At 32.1% G+C, this 22,879-nt stretch overlaps 1 protein-coding gene across 1 annotated transcript in view; it reads left to right on the plus strand.

The window, feature by feature from the left end:
- The window catches only part of SEMA3C (semaphorin 3C), a 157,586-nt gene that overhangs the window by 94,272 nt on the left and 40,435 nt on the right, over window positions 1-22,879 (plus strand). The window contains exons 6-12 of the mRNA XM_081284478.1: window positions 2,164-2,254; window positions 6,182-6,301; window positions 7,864-8,006; window positions 9,222-9,336; window positions 11,230-11,299; window positions 13,086-13,230; window positions 20,808-21,030. Of these exons, the coding sequence (XP_081140604.1) occupies window positions 2,164-2,254; window positions 6,182-6,301; window positions 7,864-8,006; window positions 9,222-9,336; window positions 11,230-11,299; window positions 13,086-13,230; window positions 20,808-21,030 (907 nt within the window). The remainder of the gene's footprint in view (window positions 1-2,163; window positions 2,255-6,181; window positions 6,302-7,863; window positions 8,007-9,221; window positions 9,337-11,229; window positions 11,300-13,085; window positions 13,231-20,807; window positions 21,031-22,879) is intronic.

Below are 22,879 nucleotides of genomic sequence, written 5' to 3' on the forward strand. Positions count from 1 at the left end.
GTCTTAGGAAGAAAAATAAGTTATTTTAAAAAGATAGAAATGATCACCAATTTTGGAAACTATTGAGAACCCAAGCCAGGTGAAGTTTGAAAAGTTTTGTTTCTTTATCCAAGTACTTGGGAGGTGGGAGATCACTGAGCCCTCCAGAATAGTTCAGGCAATTGTATACTGTGATTGTCATTGAAGATCTCATCAAAAAGCTTTCCATAGAACAACTGAGGTTGGAAGATAACTTAAGCAAATTGAGAGGAAAGTGAAAAATCAGAAAATGTTGATGAGTATGTATGTAATAATCTTTGAAAAATAGGGTGTGATCCAGAGGAACCAAAGTGTAGTTCAGATAATAATATAAAGGATTCAGTTAATAAAATAAAAGTATATATTTTTAAAAAAACAGAAAGAACATAAGAAAAATACAAGGTGACTTTGAAGATAAGATGAAATTCAAAGCAAGGTTTGGCCTCAAAGTAACACAAATAGTTCTTCTCATGTCTTAGTGAATATATTAATGTAAATGGTACCTGAAAAATCTAATCAATTCCTGCAGTGCCAACTCTTACTTATTACTGAAACCTGTCTCTGACTCTAAAACAAAATTAGCCTTTCTAAATTTCATTATTTTTCCTCATATTTATAATTTTTCACTTGGAAAGCAGATGTAAGTAGGAGACTGAAGTTGAATTCTGCCCCTCTAACTAATATGGCTGGGAAAGCAATCTTGTCATCATGTCTAGCATGAATCCACTGAAGAGAATCATGTTTTTAAGCTTAGAGTACTATGATTTCTTCTAAGCTTTATAATTTCCTGTTGCCTCCCAGATGTCCTACAGTATATCAAACTCACTTTAACAAAAATCAACTAGTTTTATTTTTTTTAAGGAATCAAAACTTCAGGTTGTTTTTTATATTTTTTTAATATTCTTGAATGATATCCAATTTCTAATTGATTGCCACTCTCTGTTGATTATACAAATTCTTTACATCTCTACTGCTCTTACCATGACCATTGACATGTCAGATTATCGTCTAATTCTCAGACCTTTGCAAACTAAAATATTTTCCTTAATCCATTGTATATTCTATTTCCATTCTTCATACTGTTCAAGATACCATGAAACCTTCTTGGATCAGAGTTTTGATTCTTTGCTTTTCATATGCAAAAAGTAATAATAATGGGTCTCTTTTTTTCAGAATAATTTTCAAAAACCTTAACTTAATAACTAAGGTCATTCATCATGCAGCCTACAAAAGTGAACTTCTATTCCTTTGAATTCTAGTAGTTGCTTGTGCTAAATTTATATAAAATAAAGGTAAATTTTTGTACCTACCAGATGTCCCCCCTACGCAAGGCTTCAATGACATCCATATTTTATATTAAACCTATTGTTCCTTATTTCTTGTCTTTCCAACTTCCTTTATCAGCTTAATTTTGTTTTTAGGCACTGGATACCATCTAACATACTCTACATTTTTCTTATATATTTGTTTTCTCTTTAATTTCTCTTTTCCTCATTCAGGATACTCTTGTCAGAATCTTTGATGGCAAAGTTTTGTGTATTTTGGTTATTGTATCTCCAGTACAAGCATCTGACAGAAGGGAAATGCTCAATACATTTTTGTTAAAAAAATGAATGACTCCATGACTTATTTTAATTTTGTTATTAGTTAATTTGAATCTTATAAAGTGTTCTATAGAACAAAATTAAATGGCAACATAAAATTTTATTTTTTTCTAAAAAATGTCTTGATAATTTTAGAAATACTTCAGTCCTTACCTACATTGTTCTTCTGTGGATAATTTTCTTCTTCTGGCTATAGTTCAACACATCTAGTCAAATTTATAATGATCCTTGATTTTCAAGTGATTTTTGGTGATGTTGATTTGAGGAGAATTCCTGCTTGGATCAGCTCTATGGGAAATGTAATAGGTTGCGAGCCAGACCTGCTGAGGTTAGCTTGTAATTTACAGATGGATTCTTTTTATAGGACAAGTAGGTCTTACTGTAGTAAATTGGGAAGGCATAAGCAATTGAGTAGAAAGCATATTGTTTTTAATGAGGCTTTGTTTTTCTAAAGAACAACTGTTTTGACTAAATAACTTGTTCTTATTATATTTCATTATATTTATAATATTATTATCATATTCTGTTTTATCTACAAAAGGACCAAGTTTTCATGATTGACTCCAAGTGTGAATCTGGAAAAGGACGATGCTCTTTCAACCCCAATGTGAACACTGTATCTGTTATGATCAGTAAGTAAAAAATAAAAGAAGGAAATAAAATAATAAAGAAGGCTAACATGATATTAACATTAATTCAAAATAGTTTTCAATTTTTTCTTTACTTGTTTTTTTTTTAGTTTAAGTATATCCTCTTTTTGCATGTATTAGTAGTCCTTTTATAAATAATTAAATATGGTATTTCTTTCAAATTAAAGGAGAACAAAGTACATTTGTTAGCCAAAGACATCTCTGAGAATTGGCTTAAAAATTACTAAAAGGAGTTGGTGGTTCTTTTTCCATTTTCTTACTTTTAAGAAAATGTCAGTTAAGAGCCGATCCAATCACTTGCCAATATATACAATGTTAACAGATTGTTTCTGAACATCCATCATTGGATGGCTTTCCATGACCCACTTAAAAGACATTCTCTTCTGGTTAATTAAAACATTTTTATAATCTAAGATATGACAAATCTTAGATTTCATTATGTGAATTGTATAGAATATGACATTTCCTCTTTGATTTCTTTATGTATTACCAGTAGTAAAATTCCATCCTTTGACACTGCAACAGGTGAAAAAATAATTACTATGTTCAGATTTTGCTTGATTCATGTATTTAGGAAGCCCATCTTTCTTTCTGATATCTGGTAACTAAATTAAGACAGGTACACCAAGCACTGAGTTAAATGTAAGCTTGAAAGTAACCAGTAAATTAATTCCATATGGTCATTCAGACTGGGCAAGGAGAAGCCAAAAGTATATCAATGGGACAAAAGTTCAAAAGCTTTGAAACTATAACTCCCCGATTATGTCTGATGCAGAATATTTCCAGTTAAGTTTTCAAATATTACTTGATAATAACAGTGTTTTGAAAAGTCTTTTCTCCATTAGTATTGAAATTTTATTTACTTTTAGAATACAAGATAAAAATTATATGATGTGTATGACAGTAGTTTTATATATGTGTGTGTGTGTTTGTATAAATACATAGTTTTCATTTACTTCAAATTAAAGTCTATGAAAATATATTTCAAAGATCCATTAACATAGTAATAATTGGGTTTCATCTTATTGAATATTGTTTAGAATAAAAATGCTTAGAATATTGCAATATAAATTTTCTTGATAAAATATCATAAGCCCTTTAATAGTTTTGCCCTAGGCAATTGGAATTATTTACAAATGAGAGTTAGATATTGGTCTTCTTGATTTTTCAAAGACATAGATTTTGAATTCTTGTGCTCATGCTCCTACATTATCCTTTAATATTTTTAACATTACAATTTGTATTATCAAGGAAAGACATTAAATATTTTGCTTAACTAAAAATTGAAAGTAAAAAGTAAAATATGATTTTTTATAATCTTGTATTTATCATTTTATTTGTCCATTTATTTATCCCTCTGAAAATTTCCCCAATATTTGCATGGTCATTTCATTTTTCTCATGTTACAGGGTTTTATTTTTTCCATTCAACTGCAATGCACTAAATAATACAGACTGGCTAAAATACTTATATATATTAAATGCCAAAAAGCATTAAGAATTAGAATGTAAAGTGTCACAATATAGGACATCACACTAGTGGTGAGTTCAATATTCTTTTGCAATTTTTAGTCATTGATATAGGACAACAGAGATGTCAGTTGTTAACTTTTATAGAACCTATGATTAAAAATCCATGAAGAAAAAAAAAACCCCAAAATCCATGAAGATTTTTAAATCAGAGATAAAATTAGAAGGCATAATATATTTGGATAAAATCTAAAAGATACAAGTTTATCTTTGCATAGAACCCTAAAAAAAATCTGAGGAAAACAAAAACAAAAACATAAAACCTTTCTCTTGGACAAAACTCCTTCCTAAATGACATTAACTAAATAATTTTTAGTAATAAAAAATGATTAAATTTTTGCTAACCTATTATAATAACTGCAAATTTAAAACAAAAAGTATAGCCAACCAGACACATGAACTTATTTAGAGTTAGAGATATAACTATTAAAATGGTATATAATAGGATTAGATAAGCCTTACACCGACATTTGAGTGTCTTTTTTTTTTTATCTTGAAGCATATATGGTAATCAGTAGCTGTGCTAATCAGTCTGTTGAACAGCAGGAATTTATAATCCAAGGTTTATGATAAATTGGTTACAACAAAAATGGGAAAGAGATCTCAATTTAACAGTCAATCTATGTGTATATATGCATACAAATGTTCCTAGAATTTTAAATTGTTGAACTGCTCAAAAAGGCCTTCATGCATATTTTTGTTATCTCTATGAAATCTGTTTCCATGGATTCTGGGCCCCTACTAGGAAGGAGACCTGGGGAGCAAAAGCCCTGCCACACCAGCTTGCTCACTGGTAGGGGTCCATTTCATAACCTGGTGATCACATATTCCACACATTCCACCCTCCATTCTATCTTTGTCCTATTAGTCTTGCTTATTACTGAACAGTGAGCTTAGAGTGCTTTAAATGTTCCAGTCCTGCCAAAATGACCACAATCTGAAGGTAGCCAAGAGAGTAATCCTAGAACATCAGTCAAAGAACATCAGTCAAAGAACTGCTGCATGGCAGTTCAGTGGGATAGACTTCATAAAGGCGATTCTTTTTAAAATAGATTCTTAGCTACTGTTTTATACTCAAGAATTGCTTTGCTTCTTATTTCTTACCAATGCAAGGCTGACTTCTCTTATTAGGATAAAAAGTAATATGGGACTTCAAAACTAAGTTAAATGTGGTAGATTATACAGATTAGACATTTAAATAGACTATTAATAACAGTAAATAGGGCTGGGGATGTGGCTCAAGCGGTAGCACGCTCACCTGGCATGCGTGCAGCCCAGGTTCGATCCTCGGTACCACATACAAACAAAGATGTTGTGTCTGCCGAAAACTAAAATAAATAAATAAATAAATAAATATTAAAAAAATTCTCTCTCTCTTTTTTTCTCTCTCTTTCTCTTAAAAAATAACAGTAAATAATTTTAATTTTGAATATATTTTCTTTATTCTCACTATATTCTATTTTTTTAATGACTGAATTACAATTGAAAAAAAAAATGCTGTTTTTACTAGGAAACTTCCAGTCCTATAAGTCAAAATATACATTTTCAATGAATAAATCTTTTAATCCTTAATACTATTTTGAAAATTTTAACATAGACCCATGCCACCAAGTAATAATAATAATTGCATTCAACGCATTTGGTAAAATAATATAATTTTTTAGTATTCAAGGCAATTTTAAGATCATAATCCAGTTTTCATGTTTTATAGATGAGAAAATTGAGAGTCAAGGTGTTAAATGATGCATCCCTCATTCCCAGTGTGTTAGTGGTTGCCAAAATTAGAAACCAAGTTTTCTGCTTTATTTTTACTTACTAGAAGAAAGTGACCGGGCATGGTGGTGCACACCTGTCATCCCAATAACTCAGGAGGCCAAGGCAGGAAGATCAAAAGTTTAAAGTCAGCCTCAGCAACTTAGTGAGGCCCTAAGAACTTAGTGAAACCCTCTCTCTAAATAAAATATAAAAAGGGCTGGGGATGTGGCTCAGTGCTTAAGCACCCCTGGGTTCAATCCCTAGTACCCAAACCAAAAAACAAAAGGAAAGCAATTAATTAAGCTATTTTTAATAAATCTACTATTTCTGATACACATATAAATTTGTAATTAGTAAGATTAAGACAGAAATTTTTATTTCATATAGGAAAAATTTATTTTAGATTTCAGTTTTAAGAAATGTGTATATTCATACATTAATCATAAAGGCAATAATAAGATCAGATTAAAATTTACCATTTTTAATTCAAAAAGACAGTGGAAACCAATTAAATATTACAAACATTCTATAATATTTGAGATGCTCTACTAACAAACTCTCCTTGAATTTTAAGAAAGCTTCAAAAAATTTAGGTTTCTATTGATATTGTTTTACCTTTTCATAGATGAGGAGCTTTTCTCAGGAATGTATATAGATTTCATGGGGACAGATGCTGCTATTTTTCGAAGTTTAACCAAGAGGAATGCAGTCAGAACAGATCAACACAATTCCAAATGGCTAAGTGGTAAGAAAACACCTTACACATTTTTACTCTGGTATCCTGCTTTAAACTAAGATTAATTCTGTGGACCTAGAAGAATAGTTATAAACTGAAATGTTAGGCCATGTCATGAGTAATCATAATTCTGTACTCTATGATTTAAATTATTTAGTATAAATGTCCAGTTCCTTATCTTATTAACCATCATATAATTGTCACAGGAATATGAATAATTAAAAGCAACAGTGACACTCATCATACATGACAATACCTAAGCATGTTCTCCAGCTATTGAATGGTAACTTATTACAATTAAATATGCTTTTTGTTTCATCTGAATGCTTATGTATTTTAATAAAGCCTAAAGTAAAAATCATCATAAATTAATGATGTAATAGTTAAGGTATATTCAGGAATTCTTCCTATTTGTTTTATGTTTAGATTCAAAAATTATAAAATTTATATTTTTTTCCAAATTTCACTAATATCTTATAGAAATCATAGACATGATAACAGTGATTCTCATTGTTCACTGTTTCCAATTGTTGAAGTCATATGGAGTTCACATTAAAAAAAATGCACATTTGATTCTGTTGTATGATTCCAATCAGTTGCTGTTGTTTAAAGGAGCAAGAAACCACTAAGACCTTTGTCATTTCCCCCTGAGGAAAATTTGTAGCTGACTCTAAATTTGTCTCTTCACTTAGCATTGCTCAGTGAAGCATGAATCACCACAGTTAAGCATCTTATTTCACTGATAGCACAAGAAAGCATTGATTGTTCACTTAATTCTTCAAATTATTCTTCCAGTACATCTGGAAATAGAGTATTCTAAAAGTTGTTTTGTTCTTGAAAAAAGAAACCCTGTATGTCTTCAAATGAATGTATTTTTTCCTTCAGAAGTTTCTCCTTCATTTCATTTGCTGTATTTTAAGAAAAATGTGTTTTTCAGAATTTGGAGACCCAAATCCTCATTCTACTTCAATGAGTTTGTGTTTATGTGCACTAGATTGAAAACCACACTTTAAAAACAAACTTTTTTTTTTCAATAAAACAACCCATCAGATTCCATTGGAAATAAATAGTAGAAAAGTTTTTTTAATTTTTGAAACTCATTGGTGCACAAAGAAGTTGTGCATTTGCTACATTTCTAAAGTGCACTGCAGACAGAAAAAAAAATACTTTGAGCTATCATAGCTCTACTTTGTGGTACTTGACATTCCTGATGTGGTATGTAGAGTGAATATAAATACTGGTTTTTGAAATTTTGTCTGTGAAAATTGAATTATTCTTCTGTACCAAAGATGGGGAAGGCATGTGCCTGTGGTCTCCTTGGAAGAAAAGTAGATGGGTCTTCATCATGAGTATATATAGTCTTTTTTTTTTTTTTAAAGAGAGAGTGAGAGAGGGAGAGAAAGAGAGAGAGAATTTTTTAATATTTATTTTTTAGTTCTCGGCGGACACAACATTTTTGTTGGTATGTGGTGCTGAGAATCGAACCCGGGCCGCACGCATGCCAGGCGAGCGCGCTACCGCTTGAGCCACATCCCCAGCCCAGTATATATAGTCTTTATACTTGTTTCCAGAACCGATGTTTGTGGATGCACATGTCATTCCTGATGGAACTGATCCAAATGATGCTAAGGTGTACTTCTTCTTCAAAGAAAAGCTGACTGACAATAACAGGAGCACAAAACAGATTCATTCCATGATTGCTAGAATTTGTCCTGTAAGTATTATTGTTTTAATTTGAAGAAAGTCTCCAAAATATGTAAATATTTTCCCAATAGTTTATTTTCAAGTTTTTTAAATCTACTTTTACAAATAAAGTACTGAGAAAAGGCATTTAATATTAAGTTTATTTGTGTCAGCCACAAGAGATAAATATGCCCAGTTTCAGTAAACATCATCAGAGAAATATGTGGATTGCGGATTTATAGAAATGAACAGTTTTGACTAATTTTTGCATACCCATTCAATATATTAATATTCAAACAAATAGCTTCATAATCTATTTTAAAAGAAACAAAACAATTCTTATGAATAAAATTCAATTGAATCTCAACAAAAGTTATTAAGGAACTGTCTATAATACTGAAAATCAAGAAATGCTTGAGCAAATGCAGTTCTAATTATGGAGTAAACAAAATGTTCTGTGTATCAACAGTGTACATAGCACTCAAAAAATCCATAATGTCCTCTCATTGAAATTTTATAGTATTACACTCATTTTTAGTAGTATCTTTTTTGAAAAAAGTATTTCTCTAGTATTAATTTATCTCCATATATTCTACTGATAAGGGTTCAGCTGTTTCTCAATCATTTGGAACAAGAGAAGAAAGCCAGAAGAAAAAGCAAAAGTCATTTAGATGCAGGAAAAAAATGTCAGTAGTAGAAACTATTTGTGAATGGTCCAAATGCCATTCCTGCTGCCTCAGTCAGAGAAATGTGTGTAGTCAAGCATCTGATAAAAACACTAAGTGACCATGCAGAAAAATGAAGGAGGGAAAACAGAATTATCTGGGACCATTTGAAATAAAGATACATCTGCTGTCTTAACTATAACAGAATTTCCAACCCTCAATGTGTACAATAAGGTTTGTTTATATCAAAGACAGTGAGTTATCAAGAAAAGTCAAATTAAAATTATTCACCCTACATATATTTTATGAATATATAATTGTTAAACTCAGGACATAAGTTTATTATTCTAATTTATTAATTTCTAGAAGATTCCATATTATAAGAGAATATAGACAAACTATAGCTATTCTATAAGGTACTCTAGATAGTAAATATTTTCCTTTATTAATGGACAAATATGGTTAACTTTTCCATTGTTCAAATTATAATAAATCTTGAAGTAATCAGAGTCCATGTTGAATTTACAATGCACTTCATTATTTTCTGAAGAAATCTAAATTATGTTTCAAAATGATTTTAGAATGACACTGGTGGGCTGCGTAGCCTTGTCAACAAGTGGACCACCTTCTTAAAAGCGCGGTTGGTATGTTCAGTCACAGATGAAGATGGCCCAGAAACACACTTCGATGAATTAGGTAATTAGGTGTGAGATTGAACAATGTTTCTGTCAGAGAACTTGTAAGGTTCATATATTTTAATAGCCTTTCAGAAAAGGGTGAATCTTCCATGGATCTTTTCAGCATAAATGAATGTGCCAATTTAAACCAATGATGTGGATAACATAAATTTAAGTATTTTCTTAATCTAGTTTACTCAAGGGCACTGCTGAAACATTTAGTTTTACAATATGTGAATGAATGTGTGTATATGTATAAATGTGGGAGTGAACCTATATGATTCCTGTATAGGTAATGATATGTTTTAGGTTTTGCAAATGAATATGTATTTCATGTATTAGAGAATCTGGTATTCTGATTTAAGATCAGTTTGATAGGAATACAGATACACATTTTTACAGTTGTAGCTCAATGGACAGAAGGAATTTGAATGAAAAGTGTAGAAAAGAAAAGAGTAGAAAATAGATTTGTGCTCACATCTTAGCTGGGCTGTTGACCTTGAGACCAATTATCCCAAGCATGAGGAGGAGTATACTTTAAGGTCAAATAAAATGAACACTCTGATTCCTTTCTAACAAGGAACAGTTCTCTTTAAAAGAAGTAACTTGGTATGCATCTTAATGTTATTTTTAATAAGAGCCATCTTTAAATGACCTTTCTTTTGTCTTCACTAAAATGTAAACTCTGATTATTCTCATATTATGAGGCAAGTGATAAGATAAATAACAAACTCTATTACAATATAGAAAAATTCAGTGGTTCTAGTAGTTTTAAAACTGAAATAGTTGTTCTTCTCAAAACTCATTTAGTTGATCATGCCAACAATATTTTCTGTATCAACTTTTCTACAAAAATATTCTAAATATCATTTTGTGATGTAGTCTGGTCACTCATTATTTTCCCCCAAGTTATTTGCAAGTGTTCATGCTTCAGTGTTGTTCTTTTGACCAGAGCTAGATATTGTCAGCATTTATTCACATATAGAAAGGTTAGTGCTTATTAATTTATTTCTTGGAAAATTCTAATTTATTATTAATTTAAAATAAATACATCTGTTTTTATATTCATTAGCAAGTATCATATTTGTAAAATTGTCACTAAATCCAAGCTACATTGCAATTGATTATTAATTGGGATTTTCTATCAGAAATTTAATTTCATGTTATTAATGACTACTGTACTTTGATACACATACCTTTCTCATTGTTTTAATATATTTTAAATGTCTTATGACGAATATTTCGTTACATAAAAATATCACAGTCAATTTTGGCCATAATATTTTATATTAAAAATTCACTATGAGTTTTTTCATATTCTAATCTCTTACCCTGGGTTAAAAACAAATTAAGATTTGTAATATTTTTTAATTTAAAAAACTAATATTTACATGTGGAAAAATAAGAATTCATGCCCCATTTGAATCAAATGTATGATATGTCAAGATCATTGTATTGTCTTGAGCAACTAATAAAAAAAACCTAATATTTAATCATTAAAGAATGTTTAGAAAATTACAGAAGCTAAGAATCAACAAGAAGATTTCCTTAGCTTTTGCTACTTCAGGAACATTCATCGTTGATCTTTTCTTCTATTTTGGTATGTAGTTTATGGCTTACATGGTTATAATCTATATTATATACCACTGTGTCTTTTTCCAGTTAACATTATTTTGTTAGCATGGTTTCCAGAGAGAGAGACTCAGTCTTCAGAAATCCCTTTAGTGTCTGTGTAACATTTAATTTACCATGTGTTTACCATTTAGTTATTTCCAAATTATAAAAAATTATCCAGGAATATCTTTCTTCATTGTACTTTTGATAGTTGAAATTTTCTGGTTTTTTTAAATAATTGAAACGAAAATAATTAATATTTGGGAAATTTAAAAGAATGACATTTTTCTTTTTATAGAGGATGTGTTTCTGCTGGAAACTGATAATCCAAGGACAACACTAGTGTATGGCATTTTTACAACATCAAGGTAATTATTAAAAATTACATTTTGTGAGTTTAACACGAAACTTTATTGAACATAATTATTATTATGAAAGCATTCTTTTCTTCACCTTTTATGTTTTCATAGTATTTTGGATGTAGTCCTCCCATTTTATTTACTTTTTCCAGATTACCAAAACATGTTTTATCTAAACAAATATTTTCAAAATATTCTGTACAGAGTACTTGTAATGATCACAAGCTATCTTCTCAAAGAAATGAAAATATGAATGACACCGTAGAAATGAAGTATATAACATTATTTTTGAGAAAATAACCTCAACACTCATGATTCCAGTAAGACTTTAGGCATTGTTGTTGTAGGCAATGGATATATTTCTTATCTAGATGGTGGTCATGGTAACACAGGTGTTGACATAGGCCCAGAATCACCAAATTGCATACATTAATTATGTGCAGTTTTTTTGTATCCAGTTAGACTTTAGTAAATCTGGGAAAATTTATCATTTCTATCAAAATAATTTTCTGCAACAATATGGTGACAAATATTTAGAAAGTAACAAGATTGGAAAGTGTTTTTATGTTAATATGAGATAGTTTTATATATTTCCAAATAGACTTAATGTTTCCTAGGTTCTTTGGGATGCCCATACCAGTTATTAAATATTTCAAGAGTTTCTCATATTCTCACTCTTTCCTGCACATATTTCTGTTTATTAACTTTCAACTAGAGATGTTACTTTGACTTCAGCCTTATACTCCAGCTGTGACTATTTAACCAATGCAGGATGTGTGCGGTCCTTTTTATCAGAAGTCAAGTACAAAACAAAGATCTAATGGTTTTAGCATTCTTTTTTGAGAGGGTTAAATCATGGTATAATTTTAAACTTCCATGAGCTATTCAAAGGAAAAGAAAATTGCAAAAACTATTGATTTTAAATCATTTATGTTCACCTCCTAAGATGTCCAAAAACGATGTCCTTCAAGATGTGCTTAAACTCTTTTTTGAGCAAAGCAGTAGTTTAACTCACTGAGAACTGAACAAAGAAAAGGATAACCAAATTCTTAAGAAATTTTAATTAGAGGAAGAACAGTTCCCTAGTTATTTTTTCCCTAATACTCAATAGCTCTAATATTGAAAAACTCAAAATTATAATTTTAGACTATTAATGCTACTGAATAATGATGTATCTTGTTTATTTTCATAGGAACACAATACCTTTTCCACTGGGAATCTAATTTCAAATAAATATGTGAGTCAGAGGAGTGTTGGTTTCAGTCAATATGCCATAGTAAGGATTCAAATAAATTTTAGGATATTTTTATTGACTAAAGGAAATTTAATAAATCTTTCTTAGATCCCCCTTTTTTTGTGTGTGTGAATATCAGGGAGAGTATAAATAATGACCAGTTAGGCTTTTTCAACTATTATTCAGGATAGCATGTGAAAACACTCTCATATTTAAATAATAATTCACATTAATATTTTTAAACAAAATTATTAGTAAATCTTTGGTGGTATTTAAGATAAACTAGTTAGAAGCTTGTTTATCCTATTATTTTTAGAAACAATGAGAACTTTTCAATAACTTATTTATATCCATTACTTCCATGGATAAATTAAATATTTTAATGCTTTATGTATCAATGCCTTATTTCAAAACAGTAGTTTTTCATCTTCACATATGTGCACCATAGTATTCAAATTTTCCATGAGGAATTATATCAACCTTTTTTCACAAACTTTACCATTGTTTTCAAATTATAATACATTTTAAAAATAACATGGACTCTTTCTGTTTTATTTTCAGCTCAGTTTTTAAAGGTTCAGCCGTATGTGTGTATCATTTATCTGATATACAGACTGTATTTAATGGGCCTTTTGCCCACAAAGAAGGGCCTAATCATCAGCTGATTTCCTATCAGGGGAGAATTCCATACCCTCGCCCTGGAACTGTAAGTATCCAGAAAAGTTTCTTAGTCATCATGCATTAAAAAAAATGAACAAGATCTGAATATCATGTTGACATTTACTAAATATAAGTATAGACTTAGGTATGCTCATTATAATTTTTCAGCTCAAGGATTCTCTGATTTGGGATTTAACTAATATGTCATATATGTTACAGAATGCTCTGTATATTATTTGTAAATGCTATTACTAACAAGATCTCATTAAGATTTCAGAATAACTATGCAAGGCATACAGGAAAGAATTTTCATAATTATAATGGCATAGTAAATATAACTTTGAAAGTGGTAACTTTTCAGTGGAAACCTAAGAATTTGAATGGTAATTGATTTTCACAACAGTTTCCTGTATTGAAAAATCTCATCTGTTTTAATGAGGACTAACCATATGAGAATTAATTTAGAGATAACAGGGAGATATTTTGAATTTTAGGCATGTATTTAATTAAAAATTATGTCTTATATTTTCCTTAGACAAATGTTTTGTATGTATAATAAAATAAAATGGTTATATAGTACAAAACAATATGTAAATTAGAACTTTTTAACCATATCCAACTTTCTATTAAGAAATAACCTGTTTTTGAAGCATGTGGATGTTTCTGTATCATGTAATACTAATAATAGTAAGGGATACATTTAAGACCAATTTCTCCAACTGAGTTGTAAACAGTGCATTTGCAGACCAGTTTTGAACTTTTTTCTGGGACTTGGTTAAAAAATTTCTACTGTTTGTTTTTCACCAGTACTATAATTATGCTGCTTTCTAGAATATCAATTAGTGTCTCAATCTGTAACATGTCATATAGAACATCATTTGAAAGATGTTATTCAGTTGACATTCAAGAGAAATATAATCTTCCAATATTTCTGTATTTCTTAGAATAATATTGTAAATTATAGGACGGGAAAGATTTAAATTAAAAATGATAGCTAGCATAATATTTTGTTGACAAACTTTTTTTTTCTTTTTACTTTAACTTGAAATTCCCTTTAACAATATTCTTTCAGATATTCACCCCATGTAATTTTTATTTGTTGATTCACTTTATTTTTATGTTACTAGAGTGTATTTGTAATGTATTACTTACTCATTTATTTTCTCATTGTCTTAAATTATCCTGCTGTAAGTTTTTTCTTTTCAATAGGAAAAATTATTTTCGTACATTTAAGGAGACTATTTATTTAAAATTAAGAGGCTTGAGTTTAGTTTCCTTTCCAGCATCTCAAAGAAAAAATCATTGATATGTATTTTATGTAGAATAATTAACTTTTAATTTGGGAAAATTATGAGAATTGCTGCTTATTTCTCAAAACATTACAATTTTAAAAGTCATAGTCATATTGGTAGCATCATATCATAGTATTCACAATATTCTTTTAAATCATCTCTCCTTTATGTTCACAGCTCAAAAGAAGGTGAATAAAACATTTGTTTATTTTGTATAATGCAAGGAAAAGAAAGAACTGAGATAGCCACTTAAGAGTTCCTCAAGTTGAGGAGCTGGATAAATTAAAGATGACAAAAGAAAAGAGGAGGGGGGAAATGCTGAGCAACTTCCAAATCCCATTTCAAGTGAAAGGCTCCCATTTTTCCATTCACAGTATTTCATTTCCAGAAGGCTCACTGATACCATACTCAAGGACATATCATATTTTTGAAGTTGCTTTAATCATAGCTTCATCTTAGTACAGACAATTAAGAGGTAGTTGTTACTGAATATACTTTAATCAATGACTCTTTTGAACATGTATATATGGGATTAGTAAAGGAGCGACTGATTTATAAACTCAAAAAAAATTTTTCTCCTCCTCTAAAAACAACAACAATCAAAAAACAAAAACAAGCAAACAACAACAACAAAAACTAAAAACAAAAACTTTTGGAGAAACCCTGAAACCCTGGGACAAACCAACAAAACAGAAGAAAGATGACTATGCTGGTTAAATCAGGGTTTGAAGCTTCAGGTCTTCCTTTAGAGAGTTTTGGAGACACCTTGTATCCACTGCAAAGAACAGATTATGTTAAGTATATTACTTTACCTGCATCTCTTCTTAGTTAAGAACATCACTGTAGTAACTTGAGTTTGAATTTTGTTTTGTTTATGTTCTTTGCTGCACTGGGGATTGATCCTAGCATCATTTTACCACTAAGCTATATCCCCAGACCTTTTTATGTGTTTTAAATTGTGAGACAGGGTCTTGCTAAATTGTTCAAGCTGGACTTGAACTCAGATCTCCCAATTGCTGCAATTACGGGCATACACTGCCATGCCCAGCTTTATAGTAATAATTTGAAATTGGCCATGATGGGAGCATTTACACCATGGAAATTGGCAAATGCTACGAATCAGGGTTTATGTTTTGTTTGTTTATTTGTTTGTTTTCCTGAAGAAAAGTCATATCTGTTCTCACCTCTCATTAGGCTCTTTATCCACAAGGAAACTTAAAAGCTACCTTACCATAAGAATAGTGCTGTGGTTCATAATGAGAAAACCACTCTTGTCTGGAAGCAAACATTCTACAAAATGTGCAAATAGATCAGCCCTTTTTTGTAAAACACAACAAACCAATGCTAAATTAGAAAGTTCTTCTAACAGTCACTCTGTTCATTTTTTCTTCCTTGTTTTTTTCTTTCTTTTTTCTTTTTTTTAAGCTCTTCTCCATTCTGAAGCAGTGTAGAATAAGCCAGGGCTTAGTGACACACATCTGGAACAGACTCCATGAAAAAGGGAGTAGTCAATATGTCAGACATATTTCTATAATGTGGTTTTTTACATCTGGTGTTGAGACCAGAACAGCTCCTTTAAATCAAAAAATTGTCAGTTGAGTGATCCTGAGGGAATAAAAAAGGCAGGGTGGAGGAGTGACCTCTGGCATTCCTCCTGGAAAAGCATCCTTCCCTCAAGACTTGGTCCCTCCACCCTTCACAGAGCAAAACACCATGAAGTCAGCTCTCTGACTCAGAGTGGCCAGGATCTGTCTCTTGCCTGGGCTTCCTGCTCATGTAGCCAGAGGACCTGCAGCCAAGTGCCCCAAAGCATTCCGTCTCCTCTTGGGTTAAGAATGCTGCCTCTGAAGTCCTCCCAGCGAACGGTGGACTGTGATCATGGTACTTTATTTCCCGACACAGTAGTCTGGTTGCCGGGTCAACCCCATAAATATATGACTGTGTTCTTAGAGAAATGACACTGGCAGAAATCCTATACCCTCATTCTAATGCTCCCTGTAGGTGCTTCTTTTAAAGCAGAGCTGATAGTAGTGTTAGCAGAGGCCCAACCAGCAAGCTCAAGTCAGTAGGAGGAAGTCTGCCAATTTTGTCACAATGTTTTTCCATAAGTAATTCAAGTTTGTGGAAGAAACAAGACACCTTTGGTATGTTGCGAAGGGCAGCCAAAGACTGCAGGCTCTCCCTGGCCCAGCTTACATATTACTTTATTCTGTTGCAACATGTATAAACCTTCTGCAGAAGATAGTTTTTTGTATATACTGCATATCCTTTTAAAGCAGAACCTAATAAAAGTGTTCAATTTTAATATGTATTTATAGGTGTAGCAGAACCATCTGCTTGAGCACCCCAGGAATTACATACAGTTCCCTAAATACTTCAACCTTTGTGTTCTCATCTCTAAACTTCTGCACTGACCTTGGCAGCCTGAAGTTCTCCACTGTTCTAAGTTCATTTAAAAAATATTGACTCTTAAGTATATACACCAGTTGATTCTGAACTAAGCTCTGTTATTTATTTTGTATTTGTCTCATATTATTCCTCTGTTTCTTAGTTGTAGTTTTGCTTTGAATTTGTTATTTGAGAAGTTGTGTCTAGAAAGCAACAGCAATTTCTTACTAGCCGTCCTGTACTGAGCATATCCAAATTCATTTTTTAATAGAAGATGTACAAAGAATGCCCACATACATATATTAATATGTAACTATATTATTAGAAAACTTTAATAGATGTGAAGTTTAGGAGAACATTGTGGAGAATCAGAAGGCACAGGAGTATAGAAAAGAATTAGGTAAGGACAACCATTATTGATAATTCCTTAACATGATTATTTATAGCATTTCATCTAACACTTTAAGAACACTTAAAATGTCTTTACTGGAAAAAAAATGCTGCTTATCACTGCTGACAAACAGAAAGATAGAAAGAAGGACTGAATAAAAGCAAACACTTAAAGGAACAGTTTAACCAAAATTGCTTACTGGTTATTTGTAGAGTAAACTAAACCTTCTGAAGAATGAGACACCAGCCTAATTAATGGATAAAGGGCTTTATTTTATGATAGACTATGGATGTTACATTAAGTGGAGGTTTCAACATATGTGCTCTATCATAAGATGAGGAGAAAGTTAATCACATCTGATTTTTACTTGGGAGTGTTATACTGAGCCAAATTTACCAGACAGAGTCCACAAAGGGTAATCTGTTTTTATTCTCATCACCATTTGTATCCATCATTTTACAGCTTATCTGCACAGTTTATGCATGAATTAATGAAATGAATAAGTACTATAAAAATTAATTCTTTTGTCAATTTAAAAATAAACTCATGCTAGGAGACATTGTTCCTGAGAAAGAAGTTGATTGTGAATATTATACAACAAAAGTATCAAATGTAGGGGGAAGTAATTGAATGCGAAGTATGTATTTGATTTGATTTATTGGGGTTACCTTATTAAAACTGTGGTTTTAAGCAATCTTGATATAATTTGTATCTGAATTTCAATTATCTTTGAGTAAAGAGCAGATACCAGATACTGATAACTTTATATGCTCTTCATACATCAATCTGTACTAACTGGAAATGATCAAAACTGCCTAGTAATATATGCTAACTTTGGATCTTTCTGGAATTTACAAAGGAGAATGCTTGCAAATATTTATGGAGATGTCTCAGCCTAGCAAGCAGTAATTAGTGGTGTTTTATGAAGGTCTGGAACCATTTAAATTGCCCATGCACTGTTCTTTCCATGTTTTCATTCAGTAAGCAATGTATCTCCCTTTTTCCACTTGGTGTGAAGAATGAGAGTAGAAGACACCCATAATTCCATACTGTAAAGAATTATGGAGCACATTTACCAGTTTAGAAAAACCTCTCATTAAATTCTTTGTCCTCATTTTGCCCTTCATTGTGGGGAATTTATAAATATGTCTATTTAAATATGATGCTTTTTCTTAAAAGAAAAAGATATGAACTACAGAAAATGGAATAAGGAGCATGAGGCTCCTTATTATTATTGCGTAATTATGTCTTCTTTGTTAAGCCATTTGATTTCTCCCTGAGTCTTTGTCTGAAAAAGAGAACTATATTTACTGTTCCTAAAAAAAAAAAAAAAAAAAGAAAAGTTCTAGTAATGCCAGTTGGTGAAGTTAGTGTGAAAATTGTATCATGCTGATACTGACTAAATGAAGTGAGATCATAGGAGTAATCTGATAATGTATTTGAAAATGCTAGGGGCTGGGGATGTGGCTCAAGCGGTAGCGCGCTCGCCTGGCATGCGTGCGACCCGGGTTCGATCCTCAGCACCACATACCAACAAAGATGTTGTGTCCGCCGAGAACTAAAAAATAAATATTAAAAATTCTCTCTCTCTCTCTCTCCTCTCTCACTCTCTCTTTAAAAAAAAAAAGAAAATGCTAGTCTGTCTGGCAACATTGACCCAAAAGTACTAATGCCATTATATAGCTATTAAGGGTTCAACCTAGAGGTTGTCATGTTTTGTTTGAACCCCCAAATTGTTTTCCTTTTTAATGGAGTCAACAATTAAAGATTTGGCAAATTTCACACAGAATTCTGCATTTCTATCTTCTGGTGAATCCTGGCAGCACTAGGCTTATGTTCCTGAATAGGAGTAATAGCTGATCATAAGGGAACATAGCCACCTTTGGCTAAGGTGTAACTGTCCAGTTGGTAACAGCTCCCATTATATCCTGCAGTTTACTACTGATGTTGTACCCACTGCTATTGATCAGGAAGCTTGCTTTCTTATTCCCCTTTTACTCCAAAACTCTGTAATGAGGATAGTGAAAACTACAACAGGAGTGATATGCATTTCAAGAAAAAAATCTCAAATATTTTTGTTTCTGTAAGTAGAAATATTGTCAAGCATTTAATAAGGTTAGGTAAATAAGGTTTATGTATGTTAAAATATCATATTCAGTGGCAATGCTCATATAACGTCACAGTCAGCTCCTAATTAATGAGGGAGTTTAAGTTTCAAGCTTCAGCAGCTCCCAGCCTACTCTAAAGTTTGGCCTTAGTTAATGTTACATTTAGGAAGCTTCTCCTCAGAAGCCCTTGTCAGGGTTCCTTTCCAGGACTGACGAAGCTGCCCAGCAGTCTGTTTTTAGATCTCAATACTGCTTTCTGTCTGCCCCTTTGAAACTGATGCTCTGAATATCTCTTCTCCTGGGCAGAGTTGAGAATCTGTTTCATATAGCACTTGTACCAAAATTGCAGGCTAGATAGAATGAATCATATAGTCCACTCATTCAACTCCTCTTGGTAAAATATCTTCTGTTACCACTATTGATATAGGTCTGAGAGCAATGAACAATATAGATCCAGTTACTCTCAGCACACAGCTTACATTGTAGAGAGAGAGAAATGGATAATAGAGATACAAGCAGTTAATATGTAACATACTGTTAGGGAAAGAGTTTAAAGAAAAATAAGCTAAGGAGATAGATGGTAGAGATGGAGTGGGGGAGCTGCTTTTGTGTGTCATCACCTTAAAGGAAGCAACTTTTGAACTGATAACTAAATGAGGCCACAGAGAAAGCCTTGGAACAGGCTGGAGAAAAGTATGACCAGTGCAGAACAATAGCAGGAACCAAAACCCGGGAGGGCAAGCATGTTGGAAGTTCAGGTGTGGCAGGCCCAGGCCAGGTCATGTAGGGGCTTGTAGGCCATTAAATGAACATGACTAGAGTCTTTTCTAGAGGAGAATTTCAGCTCTAATTTACCATATCGAACCTAACTTCCAACTTCTGAGATCACCACCTCTTAAGACTAGAGGTCAGATGGAGCAAAACTCTTACATGTGTGAGTACTGATTGACTTTCATTATGGCCATCTAATTGATATTAACCAACAGCACCATTAGATTTTGTCCACAATTTTGGTTTTTATATCATGATAGTGTCAGGGTGAAAAATAAGAAACATAAAAATGACAGATCAAGACAGTAAATATTATGGCAACAGTACCTCTCTGAAAACAAATAGGGTAGGTTATGTGGACTTAGCTTCATTCAATGATCAAATTTAGCATGTTGGATACTAATTTTCTGCAGATATATATCTGTATCCATAGCTGTCTCTCTCTCCTCTCTCTCTCTCTCTCTCTCTCTCTCTCTCTCTCTCTATATATATATATATATATATATATATATATATATATATAGTTTTATTTTATAAGTGGATAGCAAATGCACTTTAAACAACTGGAACTTTAAATGTTTTGAAAAAGAGATCTCAATTATTACTAAAACAGAGTAACCATTGTCATTACCTTGGTTCTTTTTCTATATATTTTGTTTTTGTTCTGTTTTAGTGCCCAGGAGGAGCATTTACGCCCAACATGCGAACCACCAAGGAGTTCCCTGATGATGTTGTCACTTTCATTCGGAACCATCCTCTGATGTACAATTCTATCTACCCAATCCACAGGCGGCCTTTGATTGTCCGCATAGGCACTGACTACAAGTATACGAAGATTGCTGTGGATCGAGTGAATGCTGCGGATGGTAGATACCATGTCCTGTTTCTTGGAACGGGTAAGTAGTGGAGCTCAAGCCATACTTCAAGAGGTGTACAATAATAGAGGCAATAGGTTAACACCATGGTACTAAAACTAGAAAGACTCCAGTGCTTACTTTTGTCTGGCCTTTAGTGAGATATTTAATCTCTCTATGCCTTGGTTTCCATATCTGTAAATGGAGCCAATAAAATGAAGTAACTTAGAGAGTTATGAGGAACTAAAAGAGTTGATATGTACAGCATCTAGAATAGTTCCTAGCAATATTAAGGTGAAATGTAGAAGTAATGAATCAAATTAGGGCAGGAAGAAATTTTAAGTGTGGATATGTATTCCTCTGAAGTAAAGCCAACTCTGACTTTTCAATCAGTAAGTAGGTAGGGTCATTTTCTAAAGGTGCTGAGGATGATATGTAACATGGTTTATACAATACTTGGAAGTGAATTTAACTCAGGCTTTTTGAAAATATTAGTATGGTGATTTTATTTTTTAATTTAAATTTTTTTATTTATATATGTCAGTGGAACACATTATAATTCTTATTATACATACAGAGCACAATTTTTCATATCTATATATACGCAGTACTTTCACACCAATTCATGTCCTCATACATGTACTTTGGATAATAATGATCACCACATTCCACCATCATAAATAACCCCATGCCCTCTCCCCTCCCCTCCAACCCCTCTGCCCTATCTAGAGTTTGTCTATTCCTCCCATGCTCCTGCTCCCTATCCCACTATGAATCAGCCTCCTTATATCAAAGAAAACATTCGGTATTTGTTTTTTGGGGATTTTTTTGTTTTAGCATTATCTTCTCTAGCTCCATCCATTTACCTGAAAATGCCATGATTTTATTCTCTTTTATTGCTGAGTAATATTCCATTGTGTATATATGCCACATTTTTTCATCCATTCATCTATTTGAAGGGCATCTTGGTTAGTTTCACAATTTAGCTATTGTGAATTGTGCTGCTATAAATATTGATGTGGCTGTGTCCCTGTAGTATGCTGTTTTTAAGTCCCTTGGATATAGACTGAGGAGAGGAATAGTTGGGTCAAATGGTGCTTCCTTCCATTCCCAATTTTCCAAGAGATCGCCATAAGGTTTTTCATATTGGCTGCACCAATTTGCAGTCCCACCAGCTGTGTATGAGGGTACCTTTTCTGCTACATCCTCGCCAACACTTATTGCTCTTTATATGCATAATAGCTGCCATTCTGACTGCAGTAAGATGAAATCTTAAAGTGGTTTTGATTTGCATTTCTCTGATTACTAGTGATGATGAACATTTTTCATGGTTTGTTGATTGATTGTACATCATCTTCTGAGAAGTGTCTCTTCAGGTCCTTGACCCATTTATCGATTGGGATATTTGTTTTTTTGATTTTTAACTTTTTGAGTTCTTTATATACCCTAGTGATTAGTGCTCTTTCTGATGTATGACATATGATGTATGATTTGCTTCCAAGATGCAGACTCTCTATTCACCTCACAGATTGTTTCTTTTGCTGAGAAGAAACTTTTAATTTAAGTCCATCCCATTTAAGGATTCTTGATTTTAATTATTGTGCTACGGGAATCTTATTAAGGAAGTTGGGGCCAATCCAACATGATGGAGATTAGGGCCTACTTTTTCTTCTATTAGATGCAGGGTCTCTGATTGTATTCCTAAATCTTTGATGCATTTTGAGTTGATTTTAGTGCATGGGGAGATATAGGGGTTTAATTTCATTTTGTTTAATTCCATTTATGGATTTCCAGTTGTTGAAGAGGCTATCTTTTCTCCAATGCATATTCTTGGCACCTTTGTCTAATGTAAGATAATTGTAGTTTTGTAGGTTAGTCTCTGTGTCCTCTA

The sequence above is a fragment of the Spermophilus citellus genome (assembly GCF_964194105.1).
Source record: "Spermophilus citellus genome assembly, chromosome: 3".
Lineage (NCBI taxonomy): Eukaryota > Metazoa > Chordata > Mammalia > Rodentia > Sciuridae > Spermophilus > Spermophilus citellus.